At 38.8% G+C, this 18055-nt stretch overlaps 4 protein-coding genes across 6 annotated transcripts; 1 reads left to right on the plus strand and 3 right to left on the minus strand.

Moving 5' to 3' along the window:
• The first annotated feature begins 184 nt into the window (after nt 1-184).
• On the plus strand, nt 185-2234 carry LOC111598834 (vesicle transport protein GOT1B). Of its 2 annotated transcripts, XM_023314271.1 has the most exons (6): nt 185-200; nt 338-387; nt 464-555; nt 621-799; nt 903-984; nt 2083-2234. In XM_023314271.1, exons 2-6 carry the CDS (start codon nt 363-365, stop codon nt 2125-2127), a joined length of 423 nt encoding a protein of 140 aa, XP_023170039.1. In that variant the 5' UTR covers nt 185-200; nt 338-362; the 3' UTR covers nt 2128-2234. The 2 variants fall into 2 exon arrangements, with proteins under 2 accessions (XP_023170039.1, XP_023170038.1); XM_023314270.1 differs by lacking the exon at nt 185-200 and having other exon boundaries at nt 277-387.
• On the minus strand, nt 1264-1882 carry LOC111598835 (cytochrome b-c1 complex subunit 7). The gene is made up of 3 exons (XM_023314272.1): nt 1758-1882; nt 1587-1634; nt 1264-1527 (listed from the first exon to the last, which is right to left on the minus strand). Exons 1-3 carry the CDS (start codon nt 1795-1797, stop codon nt 1280-1282), a joined length of 336 nt encoding a protein of 111 aa, XP_023170040.1. The 5' UTR covers nt 1798-1882; the 3' UTR covers nt 1264-1279.
• An 810-nt stretch (nt 2235-3044) lies between the features above and the next one.
• LOC111598820 (ethanolamine kinase) lies at nt 3045-16335 on the minus strand. 2 transcript variants are annotated; one of them, XM_023314250.2, is made up of 5 exons: nt 15953-16031; nt 6782-7166; nt 3816-4381; nt 3308-3757; nt 3045-3214 (listed from the first exon to the last, which is right to left on the minus strand). In XM_023314250.2, the coding sequence occupies exons 2-5, from the start codon at nt 7163-7165 to the stop codon at nt 3133-3135; spliced, it is 1482 nt and encodes a 493-aa protein (XP_023170018.1). In that variant the 5' UTR covers nt 7166; nt 15953-16031; the 3' UTR covers nt 3045-3132. The 2 variants fall into 2 exon arrangements, with proteins under 2 accessions (XP_023170018.1, XP_023170017.1); XM_023314249.2 differs by having other exon boundaries at nt 3046-3214; nt 16021-16335.
• Nucleotides 16336-16819: 484 nt separating this feature from the next.
• LOC111598837 (proteasome subunit alpha type-7-1) lies at nt 16820-17985 on the minus strand. Its single transcript, XM_023314275.2, has 3 exons — nt 17730-17985; nt 17440-17669; nt 16820-17369 (listed from the first exon to the last, which is right to left on the minus strand). Exons 1-3 carry the CDS (start codon nt 17829-17831, stop codon nt 16952-16954), a joined length of 750 nt encoding a protein of 249 aa, XP_023170043.1. The 5' UTR covers nt 17832-17985; the 3' UTR covers nt 16820-16951.
• Between the last annotated feature and the right edge of the window lie 70 nt (nt 17986-18055).

Consider the following 18055-nt stretch of genomic DNA (forward strand, 5'->3'; position numbering starts at 1 on the left):
CGCAAAATTAAGTCTATAGTTTTTAGTTAACAGTTTAGTTAACAAATTAATGTTGACCGCTGTTAAAAAAATTATCGACTCAAGGCTAGTTTCTTTGCAATTGCATAATTTTCTTTTTTAATATTTTGATTTTGCGTCAAAATTTATATATATCATAAATAATATGATTACAGATATTATGTTCAAGTATTGAATTCGAGGTATGTATGACATTCTTTATTGCATGTTTTCCAACACTGTTTTTATTGCAACCCTGCGATGATTGTTTATATTCATAATAATGAAACATTTGGTGTTTACGTGGAATACACCCAATGCACTTTCTTATCCTTTTAAGCATAAATAGCCCAAACTAAAGCAGAATGATTGAAATAACAGATCTCCAAAGTATGTTAGACAATAAGTTATATTCGTTATTGGCAAATTAACACAGCTCATATTAATTATTGCACACTATTTGCAGAAATTGGAATCGGCTTGGCTGGCTTTGGCATATCGTTTTTATTTCTTGGCATGTTGCTTTTATTTGACAAGGGCTTGCTTGCCATAGGAAATGTGCGTGAGACAGCAATGTTGGAGTCCCATTCATGGATATATTTTAGCCAGTCCATTTCTTACAGATTCTATTCATATCCGGCCTTGGCTGCGTCATTGGCGTCGAGCGGACCTTACGCTTTTTCTTTCAACGCCATAAAGTCAAAGGGACAACAGCATTCTTTGGTGGAATTGTGATTGTGCTGCTTGGTTTCCCCATAATTGGCATGATCATTGAATCCTATGGATTCTTTGCACTATTCAGGTTTGTACACACGCATCTAAGCATATCCCGCTTACCAGATTTCATAGAAGCACGTGTCTAAACTAATTTTTATATTAAATTTTCCAAAATTTGTTCCTTGCAGTGGCTTTTTCCCCGTAGCCATCAATTTCCTCGGCCGTGTGCCCGTCTTAGGATCATTATTCAATCTACCATTTATGCAAAAGGTAAGATAAACCGGACTTACGAAATATCTAACATTCCAAGCACAGTTCCAAGTGCCGTCTGAACGAATATGCTAGTATTATATAGAATATAAATTTGTTGTAAGCACTAACAATAGAATACATCTGGTCCCCCATTCCTACATTCAAATTACATTTCTTATTACCTATAAATAAATTGTAGTTATATATCGCAAACTTTGCCCATATCTCAAAAATGAATTCTTCTCAGATATTTTAATTTGAATCTAATCTATGTATTTTCCAACATTTACAAATCCGCACATTGAGAAGAATTTTAATGGTTCTTGTTCCATTCCTCACGCTCCTCGCGCTCCTTCTCAACCTCCTTCAGATAGGGCTCCAAGTACTTGACATCGTCCTCGTATTTTGTCCACTGCTCCTTGGGCAAAATGGTTTTTGTCATGGACAAATGCAAGGCACGAATTATGCGATAGTTGCGCTCATCGTACAATTTGCGTGGAAGGCGGCGGACTGCTTCTTTAACATCCTCGTTTTCATAGAGACAATCGTCACGGTGCAGACCTTAAATGACATTATTCATAGACCACTCAAATAAATTGTGCATTTCACTTAGTGCTTACCATATTGATTGAATCCGGACAGATTGTAGGCCCACTTGCCTAGATTGGCTGGAATGTAGAATAGCAAAGTTTGTGAAACATATTTACGTAATCAGCTAAATATGCTGCGATTAAGGTTGCGCATTTTCTACCTTCGTAATTCAGTGATTGGAATATAAAGGGAATACTTACAGAATACCAAAGGACCCTTCCTAGCAACATAACTCGCCATGATTAATAATAAATCGTAATTTTAGGAAGTCGCTCGCTTGACTCTTGTTCCCTTTATTTTAGGTATGACAGCTGACAGACTAGGGATGGCAATAATCTGAAAAAATTATATCGATATGTTTTTCTTGACAATCGAAACACTTAAGTGTCATTGCTGTACACCCAACCACCTAAATTGTCAGAATCTAGTTGCAAGCAGCGACTACAAACGAATAAATATCGTTATTTATTATTTATAACAGATCATGCTAATCATTAGAATTTTATTTTTTTTTTTATATTGCAGATTGTACAAAAACTTGGTGGCGACGGGAATCGGACAACTGTATAAAATTAGGAAGTATTTGAAATTATACAAGAATATTTTTGTATAAATTAAATAAATTCGTTGTTGTGTAAAACCTTTTGTTAAACGCCCAAAATATATGTAAATACATATATATTCCTAAGTATTTAATATGGTATGTCTAAATAATATATATACATTTTTTTTGCTAAACATTCACAATCATCAATAAATAATAATAAACAGAAAAAGATAGCCATAAGATTCAAGCTCAAGAGTTTATATAATCTTACTATCATTCTTATTTAAAGGCTTTAAGTTAATGTGCACGTGTTGCCAGCGGTGTGAAAAGGCAGGCAATATAATCTGTTTCTTTCTTCATCGTGTGTCTAAGCATTCCACATTCCATATCGAGCTCTATAAAGCGGGCTAGCTTAAAGCAGGGATATTCTCTAATTGACAAGTGGGATTAGACTAGAAAGTACCTTGTACCATGTACCATGTACCATGTACCTCCCTACTGTAAAAATACATGTATGTACTGAAGCAGGCGTTATTGTTTAAGCACAGTCAAGCTCTCGAGTTACATACATATGTATATATAATTGTATAACTGGAGAATGAGCGAATGTGTAGATAGAAGCATCAATATGAAAACTAAATATTTATGTTTATTTATTTATGACTACAAAATATCAATATACAAATTAAAGAACATATACAAATTCATTATATATATATATGTATATATGTATATATGCATAGACTACGGCTGGTATAGACACGGCACCAATTAATGAAGATTTGTGAACACATTTCCTATATACAGCTGTATACATCAAATACGCATGCATATATGTATGTATATACTATGTATAATTGTACATATATAGTATATCAATGCTAGCCATAGTTTACACACATATGTATACACAAATATATACATATACATATATATATACCTATATATATAAGTACATCACTGGGGTTGGACACAAAATTGTGTGTATTTCGTTTCATTATTATTATTTGCGAATTTCTGGGAAAAAATCATTTATTGTTCTTTGATGCAGTCAACGATAAGAACTCCTTCTTGCGAGCCAAATATTCATTGTAACGAAGAAATGCATAGCTGGGATATAGACAGAGATAAAAAGATAGATCAGCATTAATTAGCATTGATAGATCGACGATCGACGATCGACGTTAGGTCGCTGAATCTCACCCAACATAATCAAAGTCAATTGTGGAATGCTCAGCTTGTAGTAGAGACCAGACTGTCCAGAAGATGTGGGCAGCCAGTGCGAACTGATTAACCTGGACAAAGAGTCGATCGACTTCATCGTTTCTGATATTATTCCGCTGTAGATAGCACTCGAGATAGACACGCAGCCATTCGAGCTGAAACTCTCGTTTCGGATAGCGCGTATAGTCGACCTCATCGACGCCGCACATTTCCGCAAAATGATTGCCAATGTCGAAGGCCTGGAAATTGTAATCAGCATATTCATAGTCGATGAAGTTAACAGCATTCTTTGATTTCGTGTAGACGACGTTGCCCAATAGCAGGTCGTTGTGTGAGAAAACAATTGGACTCTCTAATGCCTCCAAGTATTTGTACAAGTTATTAAACTCCTCGCGCAGTCGTCCAATAGGTAAAAATGTTCCTTTCACTCTGCAAAGCACATTGAAGTTAATATATTTGCTCGGATATCATGGGTCGTTGAGGTTACCTTTTGTGTTTTTCAGCATCACTAAATCGTTCAGGTACTAAGTCCAGAAAGCTTTGCGTCTTCTTCCATATCATTGGCATCGGTTTGGCATCGGGAGTATTCTTTCTAACCACACGATGCATTTCGGCCATGCGACGAGCGACCAATGGCCAAATATCTGGGCATAGCACACTTTCTGTATTTAAGGTGGTACCAGGTACATATTCGTAGACGAGCCCATTTTTGAATGTCGCATAGAGAGATGGTGCCAAGCCATATGTGTGCAGTAATTGAAAATTTTGCGTTTCAGCTTTCCGATCGATCAATAGGTCCGTTTTATTACCATAGACACGAACGAGCACTACGTTATCGGAGTATTGTATAGGTAATTGTAGATGTTTATGGTCCGTTGTCTCTCTATCGATGGTTGTGAATTCCTCCGGAAGGATAACCGGATCCTCCGATTTGACCGGCAAAATTCTCTGCGCATTGTTGATTGATAAATAGGATTCGTCATTGTCATTGCCCAATTTGGAACAATTGTGAAAACAGCCGACTAGCTTATTTGTTATGCCATCTGTAAATTTCTGAAAGACACAAGAAACAGAATAAATACCAAAAGATAATCTTAGAATATATATGTATATATATCAGTAATTGCCAAACTATTGATCTAACTTTATGTGCAGAAGCAATGGGTATATTATAGCTCTGCACAATGTTTACCTAAAGCCTCAAGTATCTGCTGCATACAGTTTACAGCTCTGATATGGGCATATTCAGCGTGAGTCAGAATATCTTAATGGTTTATGACTTCAAAGATAATCTTAGAATATATATTGCCTTATGACTGACAAGGCATTTGGAGTCGCATGCTTGAAATCTCAATTTTGTCGGCTTGTGTGACAAATCGGCTAATATATATATGTATATATATATGTATATATATATATATATATATAGCTAAAACTATATAGTATAGTATAGCTAGTTGCGTTCATCTTCTACATTTTAGAACTACCAAAGTTAAGCTTTCGACATTTATGGCCGTGGCCACGCCCCTTGCAGGCGCAATACATTGACATTTACTTTCAGCCTGAACGAGTACTAACAAGTAGTATATACATATACACATACATGTACATAAACACATACATACACACACACAAAGCTGTGTTCATGAAAATAGTAGTAGTAGCGCCAGAGCTCTAAATGTAAGTGCAACATATATGTATATATACATATGTATATATATATATGTATATATATATATATATATATATATATATATATATATAGCTAAATATATATAAGCAGACACAGCTGTGTTCATAAAAATAGTAGTGCGCCTGAGCTCTAAATGTAAATGTAATATATATGTATATATGTATGTATGTATGTATGTATATATATATAAATATGTTAACTTGTTGAAATGTTGTTGTCGTAAGTCTTACATTCAAGCTTATATAGAAGTGTAATATAAACTTGCTAACTATCAAAGTTGTTAATTGATTTACAAACAGATTATAAAATGCCTAGCCCAAAGGCAAGTTGTTATATATACTTATACATATATACATATATATATATTTGTATAAATGTATAGGATATTTTTATAGGCCATCAAGTTGTTTATGCTTAAAGTCTGAATTGAATTTGTATTTACACTTAATCTAGCAAAAAATCAGCAAAGATTTCAGTTCTTAAAAAGAAAACAGATTTTAGGACACACGCACACAGCCACACACACACACACACACACACACACACGTGCACTCATATATGTACTTGTGTAGTATATTAGTAATCAAACTTGATAAACTTTGTGACTTTTGAAATTATTGAGCGCGCGCACACACACACACACACACACACAGCAGTACTTGTGCATGTGCTCATTAAAACTACATTTGTACATATGTATATGTATGTATGTAGCCAAATAAATAACACCATGTGCTTATGGGGGTCCAGACGTAATAGTTTTGATAAGCCTCAAGTAAAAAGCGAACAAATTTTTAATGAAATTCTTGTGATTTAAGTGGTTCGTTCGCATTAGAGCTGCCAGCTGATGTATAGGTGTGTGTGTGCGTCCATATACATACAGATGCTATCATCATATAGAGCATTATCAACGTCAATAAACTTATAAACTGATACACTATATGGCTAAGCTAAGCAGCTATATTGCGTATACGCAGACGTATACGTATTTTGAGCAGCGAGCTCATTAAATCTAATTTACAAAAGCACGTACAGAACGCCATTAGCAATAATACTAATAATTATAGTTAAACGGGTTTGCTTCAATTACCAGATAAATATATTCAGCGCGGAAAAACTTAACTCGCAGCCCGAAGCTAATTTATATTTGTGTATAAATAATAGTTCCACGTTTCAGATAATTGTTAGCAATAGCTGTCATGCAAAGGCATATACTATAATGAACGTATATATATATATATATATATATATATATTTTTTTTTTTTTTTTATTAGATATGTATATATTGAATTCGCAATGATTTTACATATTTTAAATAAACTTTGAATCAGCTTCACAAGTATATATATATATATATGTATGTATGTGTGCTATACTTATATAATAATACGTGTTGGAAGTTGTTATTGAGCGATTTAACGAGTAAATAATAACTAAAGATTAACTGATTGAAACCTCGTGCTATGCATTCGAAACAACTAATACTATACAAACTACAGCTGTATATATATATATATCTATATCTATATTATAAGCTGTGTACAGACATAGTCTTTTATATTTTTCTATATTTTTTAATAACTCGCAAATAATTTATGAATATCGAATGTAAATTTATCTAATTAGATATATAGGTATATATATATATATGGAATGATTCAATACTATATGGCAAAGGAACCTTGTCATAACTAGGTTTTTCCTTTCCGTTTCTATTTCAAATTATATATATAGAGAGCGAGAGAGAGAGAAAGATTACCTTAAAGTCAACGTGATTGAGGTCCCAGTTCGGTCGTATTACTTTCAGTATATCCTTAGCACCTTGTATAACATCGGCTTCTTCAACAAATATCGGTACGAATGGCACAAACGTATCTTTAACTGTTGTTCTTGTGTTATCCTCCTGCTTGGTTGGTCGTATATCACCCGCGTTGTTCTGTTGCTCGCTTGAGTATGTTATCGAATTCGAATTCGAATTGGAATTCGAATTGCTGTTCGAATTTAAATTCAAATTGATTTGATTCGATTGCTGCTGTTTGACCGCTTGACGAACTAAAGATAAAGAATCTTTCATCACTTTAGGGTTGCCGCCACTTGTTGAAATCTGTCCTGTGTAACTGTTGCTCTTCGTTTCTGTGCCCATTCTATTGTATTATATGTGAAATACGGAGAGTGTCAGGTCGGGTCAACACGCACACACACACACACACATACAGACAGGCACACACACAAACAGAAAATATTATAAAGAAAGGGCACAAAAATGGGAAATTTAGCTATCGGCAAGCCGAACAAATTAGGAAAAAAATCTAAAGATCAATATATATAATAGATGAAGACAGGCTCTATATATATTTTTGTTTAAGTCATTCTTATATACAATATATACATAATTATATATTTACAATATATTTTGTTTAACTATTCGATTGAATTCTTGGCTTTTATATGATCCTTTCTACGAGTTCTTGAAATCTTGAGATCTATGGGAGAGTTAGACATAGATAGAATTGAATGAGAGCTGCGATTAACAAGTGTAAATCTTAATGGAATTCTACCAAAATATCTATATATGCATGTATGTATGTGGACTCGCTCGTAATACGGTGTATTGGGTGATTATAACAGTCAACTGAACTGAGATAAGAGGACAGGCCTTTTCCAACCGTTGCGGACCACTTATGCCAGAGATAAGATTGGAACGTCAGTGTGTGTATATAGGGATACCTATACATACATATGTACATATATTTATATGTACATATACATAATTAGGTGCATTATAGGAGACATATATGTATGCGTGTATATAAATGTGTATAAACAAATTGTATTGGAATGAAAAAAAATATATATGTATTTTATCTACACATTTACATTATATAAGTTAACTTATAACACTTAGTTAGCTTATAACACTTAATGTAAGGTATTATTCAACACTTATTATCGGGTGCTAGACAAGTTAAGGAACAGCCCTGGCAAGGGCAACTCTACTTACGCCGGTGAGGCTATGATTTGTAAAAATATAGATCAGTCTCGTGTTTTAACTCGTACTGATAGGACATGCTAAAAATTGGTGTCATATAAGTAAAACTAAAAATAGTGAATATAATAAGAAAAACCAATAAAATTAACTGTTTCGATTATTCAAAAAAGAACAATTAAAAGCAGGGTTAAAAAGCGTTCTTCCAGTAAACCGCTTAAATAAATATTCACTCCGTCATTTGCTCGTTAAATGGCTTATTTCATTGTCTGAGCCCGAGGCCAGCAATAAGAGGCACAGTCGCCTCTCAACCTAACTTTCAGTCACCACAGGACTGGAAAACATATAATTGGCGCCCAACTAGTGGTCGGACTCCACAACCAACAACAATTAAGACAGCAGCGCGGGAGCTGCAATTGACAGATCTTATAAAGGGATTTTTTTTTTTTGTTTTGTGTTAGTTGAATCTTGTAAGTGGATACTCTAGCCAAAATTTTTCATCAAACACAAAAAGTGTTAAAATTTATTTTATAAAAAAATAGCTAGGACTAGCGAGTATTTTATATTGCAATTGCATGTAAAAAAAAAAAAAAAAAATTAATGATCAGAACCAAGTGAGAGTGACTACTTTGGGAATTTTAGTGGCAGCAATTGATCATTCAGATCGTCAATAAAATTACATTGTGTTACTTTCTGTGTGTCTGAAGTTGTGCATGCAGTTCTCGTAGTTCAGAGCTGTGACGTAATTCGACCCATCTTCTGACGGCCCGTTTTATTTTTCGCGACCACTGACCTGCGCATGTCTCGGTTCAACCAATATAGAAACCCTCGCAGGCAGTCTAGCGACTCAGATTCCGACTGTGTAGTTCCCCCACCATCAGGTAGAATGGATGCAGATCAGCTTACGGAAATAATAAGGACGGCTACTAGCAAAGCTTTAGCCGAACAGGCCGCTGTAAACCAGCAGAGGGAACATGTATTAACTCAACGAATTAATGAGTTAGCTGAACAAATAGCGGTAGCAAACGTTGCCGCCCCACAAGTAGTAGCGTATGCTGCTATAGGAATTAGGAACGATATTCACTGTGACGAGCCACTAGATGCCGTCAAATGCTTACCTGAGTTTGCAGGGGTACAGGAATCGTATGTATCTTGGAGGCAGGCAGCATTAGCCACTTACGAGATCTTCAGACCGTATAATGGCAGTTCTCGTCATTATCAGGCCGTCATCATCATAAGAAGCAAGATTAGGGGCCCCGCAGACGCGGTGCTAGCCTCATTTGGTACTGTGCTGAATTTTGATGCGATAATAAATCGCCTAGATTTCACATACAGTGATAAGAGACCAATTCATGTCATTGAACAAGAATTAAGTACCTTGAGGCAAGGTGGCCTGTCCCTGCTTCAATATTATGATGAAGTAGAGAAGAAACTCGCTCTTCTCACAAACAAAGTTAATATGTCATATGAGCCGGCTTTAGCAAAGGGCCTATGTGAAAAATTCCGCGACGATGCGTTGCGTGTGTTCATATCGGGTCTCAAGCGCAGTCTAACAGATGTGCTCTTTGCAGCAAAGCCCAGAGATCTGCCTTCAGCGCTAGCTCTCGCGCAAGAGGTCGAGTCGAATCACGAAAGGTACTCATTCGCGGCTAATTTTGCAAAAAGTCTTGAAGACAAAGAGCGCAAGCCGCATGCAAAAGCGCAGGGTCACCAATATGAGAGGTATTCGCATCAAGCCGAAAGACAAGCTAGCGGTACAAAGAATCCGCACTTTAGCAAGCAAAACAGGGCCCCATTTCGGACTGACCCACGAAGCACCAGGCAGCACAACAATAATGGCGCACCAGTGCCCATGGAGGTCGATCCTTCCTTTTCAAGGGTAATGCAGCCCACTCAGGCCCTTGCTTACGCGAACAAGAAGCACCCCGCATCTGACCGCACAGGCGGTCTGAGAAAGCAGCAAAGGTTGAATCACGTCACGCAAGGCGCGGGACAGGGGGCAGAGGTGTGTGCTGATGCTGCCTCCAGCGCAGCGGCACAAATCAATGACGTTACTAGTTATAACTCTGATGCCCTTAATTTTTTAGGAGTAAATCCCTTCTACCCGTCATCAGACGAAGAGTAGGAGGGACTCACATGCAATTCCTCATAGACACGGGCGCGGCCAAGAATTTCATTCGGCCACATAAAGGGTTGAAAGGCGTCCGCTCGGTAGAGTCCCCCTTCAAAATTCACTCCATTCACGGCGAGACACAAATTACACACAAATGCTTTGTTTCAATGTTTGGGTTAAAAGCAACTTTTTTTATTCTGCCGGACTTATCAACCTTTGATGGGATTATAGGCCTTGACCTGCTAAAGCAGGCATCTGCTTCGCTTTGTTTAGCTTCAGGACAACTTAAGTGGGGCACGGAGGTCGAACCAATCACCTTCCACAAATGCAAAAATGTAAATTTCACAAATGTAGACTGTGCAGACGCATCCCCATTAGTTAGAAGTTCTTTTTTGAAAATGCTGAAGACCAGACAAAAGGCCTTTGCAGACCCAGACGAGGCGTTGCCGTATAACACATCAGTCGTGGCTACCATTAGGACTACAGACGAGCAACCGATCTATGCCAAGCTTTACCCATATCCAATGGGAGCGGCTGATTTCGTTAATAAAGAAATCAAAGATCTACTAAAGAATGATATAATTCAAAAGTCCGTCTCTCCCTACAATAACCCAATATGGGTAGTAGACAAGAAGGGCACTGATGAAGCGGGCAATAGGAAAATGAGGTTGGTAATGGACTTTCGTAAACTTAACGAAAAAACCGTGCCGGACAAATACCCTATGCCAAATATATCAATGATATTGGGGAATTTGGGGAGAGCCAAATTCTTTTCAACATTAGACCTCAAGTCTGGTTATCACCAGATCATACTCGCTGAACGCGACCGTGAAAAAACCTCTTTCTCTGTGAACGGGGGGAAATACGAGTTCAAAAGACTCCCCTTTGGATTAAAGAATGCAGCAAGCATCTTTCAAAGAACCATCGACGACATACTGCGAGAGCAGATTGGCAAATTTTGCTATGTTTATGTCGATGACGTAATCATCTTTTCAGAAGATGAGGAATCCCACATTAAACACGTGGATTGGGTCCTGAAAAGCTTACACGAAGCAAACATGAGGGTCTCCGTCGAAAAGTCACGTTTTTTTAAGAAAAGCGTGAACTTTCTTGGTTTCGTAGTCACCAGCACTGGCACCACGACGGATCCTGAAAAGGTTAGGGCAATACAGGAGTATCCAGAACCAAAAACGCTGTTCGAGGTTAGATCATTTCTAGGCCTCGCAAGTTATTACAGATGTTTCATTAGGGACTTCGCCGCAATAGCAAGACCCATCTCGAATATCCTGAAGGGTGAAAATGGAACAGTCAGTAAGCATAGGTCCAGAAATATAAAGGTTCAATTCTCTGAAGTGCAGCAGAGGGCATTTCAGAAGTTGCGCGATATTTTGTCATCCGAGAATGTAATGCTCAGGTACCCCGATTTTAAGAAGCCATTCGATCTAACGACCGATGCTTCGGCTCACGGCATAGGTGCAGTTTTGTCTCAAGAGGGTCGTCCTATAACAATGATTTCAAGAACATTGAAGGACAGTGAGGTTAACTATGCAACCAATGAGAGAGAGTTATTGGCCATTGTATGGTCACTTGCCAAATTAAGGCACTATTTGTATGGGGTGAAAGACATTAATATCTTCACTGACCATCAACCCTTGACCTTCGCAGTTTCGGAATCTAATCCAAATGCGAAAATCAAAAGGTGGAAAGCGCGCATTGACGAGTCTAATGCACGTATCTTCTATAAACCTGGCAAGGACAATCTGGTTGCGGATGCCTTGTCAAGACAGCAGCTCAACGCTATAAATGAGCAAGAAATTGAGTCCTGCGCTGCAACGATCCACAGTGAGGTATCTCTCACCAACACCATTGAGACGACAGACAAACCCTTGAACTGTTTTCAAAACCAGATAGTGCTAGAAGAGGCGCGTTTCCCCTTAAAACGAAGTTTTATTCTTTTTGGAAATAAGAAACGCTACTTGATCAGCTATACATGCGTCGAATCGCTGCTAGACGAGCTCGAAGATGTAGTCTCACCCAAATGCGTAAATGCTCTCCACTGTAATTTACACACGCTTGCAATGATACAAGATGCATTGGTGCGAAGATACCCAGCCACAAAGTTCTGGCATTGCAAAAATCGCGTAGTGGACATATTTGCGGTTGGAGAAGGAAGGGAAATCCTCACAGTCGAGCATAATAGGGCCCATAGGTCTGCACAGGAAAATGTTAAGCAGGTACTCTCGGAGTACTACTTTCCACGGATGGCAAAAATTGCCAAGGAAATAGTACAAAACTGCAAAACATGTGCTAGGGCTAAGTATGATAGACACCCCAAAAAACAAGAGCTTGGAGAGACACCGATCCCCTCACATGTAGGAGAGATGTTACACATAGACATTTTCTCCACTGACAAGAAATACTTTCTCACTTGCATCGACAAGTTCTCTAAGTTTGCTATCGTCCAACCGGTCGCTTCAAGAACCATTGTGGATCTGAAGCCAGCCGTAATGCAACTTATGAATTTTTTTCCAAAAGCCAGATCCATTTACTGTGACAATGAACCGTCATTGAATTCAGAGACCATCATGACTATGCTCACAAACAACTATGGGGTCAGCATTTCAAATGCACCACCATTGCATAGCATATCGAATGGACAGGTTGAGCGCTTTCACAGCACTCTGTTAGAGCTAGCCAGATGCCTAAAGATCGACAAAGGCATAAATGACACCGTAGAAGTCATTTTACTGGCCACAACCGAATACAATAAGTCGATCCATTCGGTCATCGACCAGAGACCAGTTGATGTGGTTCAGGCGCACTCTGATGAGCCACAAGAGAAGATAGAAGAAAAGATCAGAAACGCTCAGACGACGCTCAGAGCTAGGGAGAACGCAAAGCGGCAGAATAGAGTCTTCGATGTTGGTGACAAGGTTTTGGTCAAGTCCAACCGACGGCTCGGAAACAAACTCACACCTTTATGTGTCGAGAAGGCCGTGGAAGCAGACCTGGGGACCGAGGTCCTCATTAAAGGAAGGGTGGTCCACAAGGACAACCTAAGATGACTCCCTTGTTTTTTTTTATTACACCTTTTTTTTAAGCCGCTAGGCAATTTCGAATAAGTTAGATATAGTTTTCTATTTACCTTTAGCCACTTGGCATAGTTTTTATAAAACATTTTGGTGGCGGGTACACCCGATGCTGGTGATTTAGAGCAGACTAGGTCCACTGAAATGCGACTAATGAATGCCAACAGTAGACGGATAGAAGTAAACACTGAGGTTCAAGACCAACTTAACCAGTTAACATTTGCTGTCAGTGGAGTTCTCGGGATAGCCAAAACTCACAAATTGATTTTATTGATTTATTTATTTGAAACACTGAAACACTGTCCAGAAACAGAATGCGGACGATGGAGTTGCAAAGTTTAATGCTTGCTATTACTCTCGCGAAGGCTCATTGTTAGCCCAAACATTTTGGACTCCTCAGATTTAAAATCAATTTGGCTAGAGGAATCCATCAACACTATACATTTTATAACCAAATTCCCAAAAATTAAAAAAGCCTGCAGAAAAATTACGATTTATCCTGTCGTCCACAAGAACCAGCAACAGCTCTATTCGCCCCATAGTTGGATGCTAAGCCAGAACCACAGCATGCAAATCTACAAGCGGAATCGTTGAGGAAACCCCCTTGTTCACGGCACCACCACCAACAGTAGAAGCTCATCAGCCAGCAACAACTAACGAACTCTTCGCGGCGGCAGAGCCAAGCGACTCTTCATCCATACTAGAACCAAGTCAAGAAATCCCCAAAACACCGCCAACTGCATTAATTCAAGAAGTTTCACAGCCACAGGTTGCTCCAACCGCTGCCCATCTCTGTCGACACCTGCCACGGCTGCCGGCTCATCCTCATCCTCATCGGCAGCGGCGTCACGTCAACTGCAGCTGCCGGCATTGTCGGCAGTTGCCGCACGGCAACAGCAGCTACTGCTGAACGGCTCTCTGAAGAGCAAGACGAAGACATTTCCTGCGTATCGAGCATCGGTGCGCAGCGAGAGCGACGACAAGGAGTACAGGGCGGCTAGCAGCAGCAGCAACACGATACCGACGACGGGCAAAAGTCGGCCAAGATCAGCGGCAAGAACTGTAACAATCTGCTGCACAACGCCGGCAATAAGCTAAGCGTGAGCAGCAACTCCTTCGGCCTATACGCAGCATCTGGCATCATCGCCCAAGAGCCCTGTCTCCAGCAACGGCCATCTGAACAAATACTGCCTGACGGACTTGACGCGCCGCAAGGCCGAATTCAATCGCCAGCTGAGCGCGCCGACAGACTACACACATCACTCGTCCAGTAACGGCTCATAGCATCGCTGGAGTGGTGGGACACAGTCATCACGGCCATCACGGGCACGTGCACGGCCAGTCATCGACGGCGCCAGCCACACTCAAGTCGCTGCAGCTGCACAACTTTGGTATGCATCATCCGATGCCAAGGCCCACGTCCACGTCGTGCACCAACAGCTTCAACAGACGCCACATACGTAGGCGCAAGAGCAAGCTTAGTAAGCGCCTGCTGAACGGCGATAGCGAAGAATCAGTACGCTGCTCATACTGCTCCGTATTGAATGTGAATGAGAACGACTTGCGGATTTCATTCGAGAACACCTGCACCGACTCGCTGGTCACCGCTGCTAATATGCGACCAAGGAACCGAAATGGTGCACTTTGATGATGTGTCGTTGTACGGCACTCCGAAAGAGGAGCCATATGCTGTGCTTTAATCTGCATTGGCTTCACTCTTTGGTGGATCATCGACGCAAAGAAGTCCGCGAAGCACTTGCGAGGAGTCGTCGCTGGAATTGGGTCGGTCGAGGACGACCTTACACTTGAGGGGGGGGTAGTTAACTTATAACACTTAGTTAGCTTATAACACTTAATGTAAGGTATTATTCAACACTTATTATCGGGTGCTAGACAAGTTAAGGAACAGCCCTGGCAAGGGCAACTCTACTTACGCCGGTGAGGCTATGATTTGTAAAAATATAGATCAGTCTCGTGTTTTAACTCGTACTGATAGGACATGCTAAAAATTGGTGTCATATAAGTAAAACTAAAAATAGTGAATATAATAAGAAAAACCAATAAAATTAACTGTTTCGATTATTCAAAAAAGAACAATTAAAAGCAGGGTTAAAAAGCGTTCTTCCAGTAAACCGCTTAAATAAATATTCACTCCGTCATTTGCTCGTTAAATGGCTTATTTCATTGTCTGAGCCCGAGGCCAGCAATAAGAGGCACAGTCGCCTCTCAACCTAACTTTCAGTCACCACAGGACTGGAAATCATATAATTTATATATACATACATCTATATACATGTAAGACATTTATATGCAGCTTTATATTGGATACGATTCGATTTGAATTCGGTTTTTTTTCTGTTTAGTGCATTCTCCAATATATGCGGAAACGCAAATAAAAACTTTAAAGTTTGTGTGTGTGTGTGTTACTGTGTATGTGTTATACTTGCATACATATATACGCTTCAACAGATCTGTATGTGTGTCTGTATGTACATAGACATGTACATTTCATAAATAGTACGTGGTTTTTCTTATATTTTATGCGAGTGTTTGTGTGTGTGTGTGGAGGGGGAGGAAGGGTTGGCAGCGTTTTAACGTGGTGTTAAGTGCTGCAAGATTCGAAGGATGCCAAGTTATCTTGTTTGTAATGTTAAACGTATGATTTATAAAACATTAAAAAAAAAACCAAAAAACAGCAAAAAAATATATATAGAAAAATAAATAAATAAATAAATTGTGTACCAATATGTCAAGCGTCAACGAATGCAAACGCACACTGAGGTGAATTGTTATTTTACTACACACGTTACCTTCGGGTATTGATTGTTTTTTAAAGAAAACACAAAAAGCCGCGAAAACCACACAACTAAATTATTGATTTTAGTCTGATGGTGTTGCTTGGTTTGGAATGACAGGCAAGGGAATGAAAAGCGAAACAGTGCTGGCGTTTTTGTTATTTTTTTATGTTGTCGTATAACAGCAAAAGTGTTTAATATTCTTGTTCTCGTTATTCGCTCTATACAATTCTATTCTGTTGTTTTTTTATTTTTATTATTTTTGCTTTGGCTCTTTCTTCGACGCAACTTCCGACTCCGGACAGTGGTAGTAGTAAACTAAGCTAAATTCTCATATGAATTTAGGCGTGCAATTTGCAGCACTGCTTCTGCCAGTGTTCTGAAGCACTTGCTCGTATTAGTGATGGGTTAAATAATATCGTACAATATGAACTAAACAGAAAGCTCCTTGTTATCGTTGCAAGCCGCTCTCCAATTATCGTCATTGTCAACACTTCGACTTTTTTAAAAAATTCTTTACAGCTTGCTTAAAACAGTCAGATATTTACAATGTATATTTAATTACTATTGAGTGAGAAGAAATATAAAATAATTGTAGTTAATATACATTTTTCGTGAATAAATCTGCCTTCAAGTATAAATTAGTATAAGCCCCAAAGGATACTCTGAATTATTTATTGTGTACTATATAGAGATATAGAGATCAGTATAATTCATTTTTAATTTACAGCCGCCACACGGTAGTACCATTCTAATTTTTTATGTTCATTAAATATATAAAGCTGCGTACTTGTTTTGATGACCATGTATTTTATACATATCTTTAAAATAATTTTGTTTTCCATTGTACAGCTTTTTAGATTTTATAAAAATATGTAGTATTGTAATTAAAGAATAACGCAGGGTAATACCAATACCAAATGACAACATGGAATTTGAATTGGCATTACTTTTTCTGCTTCTTCTTTTCAAGTTCCTCTTCTTTCTCCTTTTCAATGATGTCCACATATTTTAATATTACTTCGCGATCCAGCATTTTAAGCGGTTTTCCATTCTCCATGATGGCCACTTCTAAATTATTTTGACCCGATTGAGCAACCTCGAGCAGTGCGCGAATGGCCAGCTTCACGGCGCCTTGCTCAGTGCTGACATCCTCGTCACGATATTGTTTTTCGAAAAATTCACGCACCGTTTTTGCCGAACGCCCGGTGGCATTGGCTTTATACTCATAGAATATGCCAGATGGTTCGGTTTGAAACAAGTGGGCTGATCCATCGGCATCAAAGCCTCCAATTAGGCAGGATATACCAAATGGACGGCGCCCATTACTTTGGGTGTACTTCTGTTTCAGTTGTGCAATGTATCTGCAAAATAAAGCAAACCATTTCAGTCGTTAATGTCAAATGGTTGGTTATCCTTCATTTTATCATGTACCTTGTGATATATTCAAGTGTAACAGGATCCTCAACATTGAGACGATGGCTCTGGCACTCGACTTGGGCACGATTGATAAGGATGCGGGCATCTGCCGTGAGACCAGCAAATGCCATCAGGACGTGATGGTCGAGAACGCAAATTTTACGAACTGTGCGATCCTCCTGCAGTTTGCCAACCGATTTTTTCTCAACACCCAGTACAACGCAGTTGGCACCACGCACGCCAACCTTTACAAAAATTGATGTAAAAATTTAATCGGTTTCAATGAACATAACAAGTTAACATACCGCTGTGGAGCCTTTGCGAACCGCTTCTTGTGCATATTCAACCTGAAGTAAATGGCCGTCGGGAGAGAAAATAGTAACAGCACGATCGTAACGTGAAGACATCTTTAGTTAAATTTCTTTAATCACGCAGAGCAAAGTAACTTAAAACTCTCGAATAACGCTGTCGGCAACTTTTCGACAAGGCAATGATGATGCTTTTTTTAGGAATGCCTAATAAAACTGCAGAGCTGTCATTCGCTTTAAGGTATCGATAACATTGCCTCTTATGGCTTGCCATATTTTGTAAAAAAATCCGCCAATCATATAAAAATAAGGTGGCAACAGCA

Source organism: Drosophila hydei, unplaced genomic scaffold (genome assembly GCF_003285905.1).
Source record: "Drosophila hydei strain 15085-1641.00,03,60 unplaced genomic scaffold, DhydRS2 tig00000215-arrow-arrow-pilon, whole genome shotgun sequence".
Lineage (NCBI taxonomy): Eukaryota > Metazoa > Arthropoda > Insecta > Diptera > Drosophilidae > Drosophila > Drosophila hydei.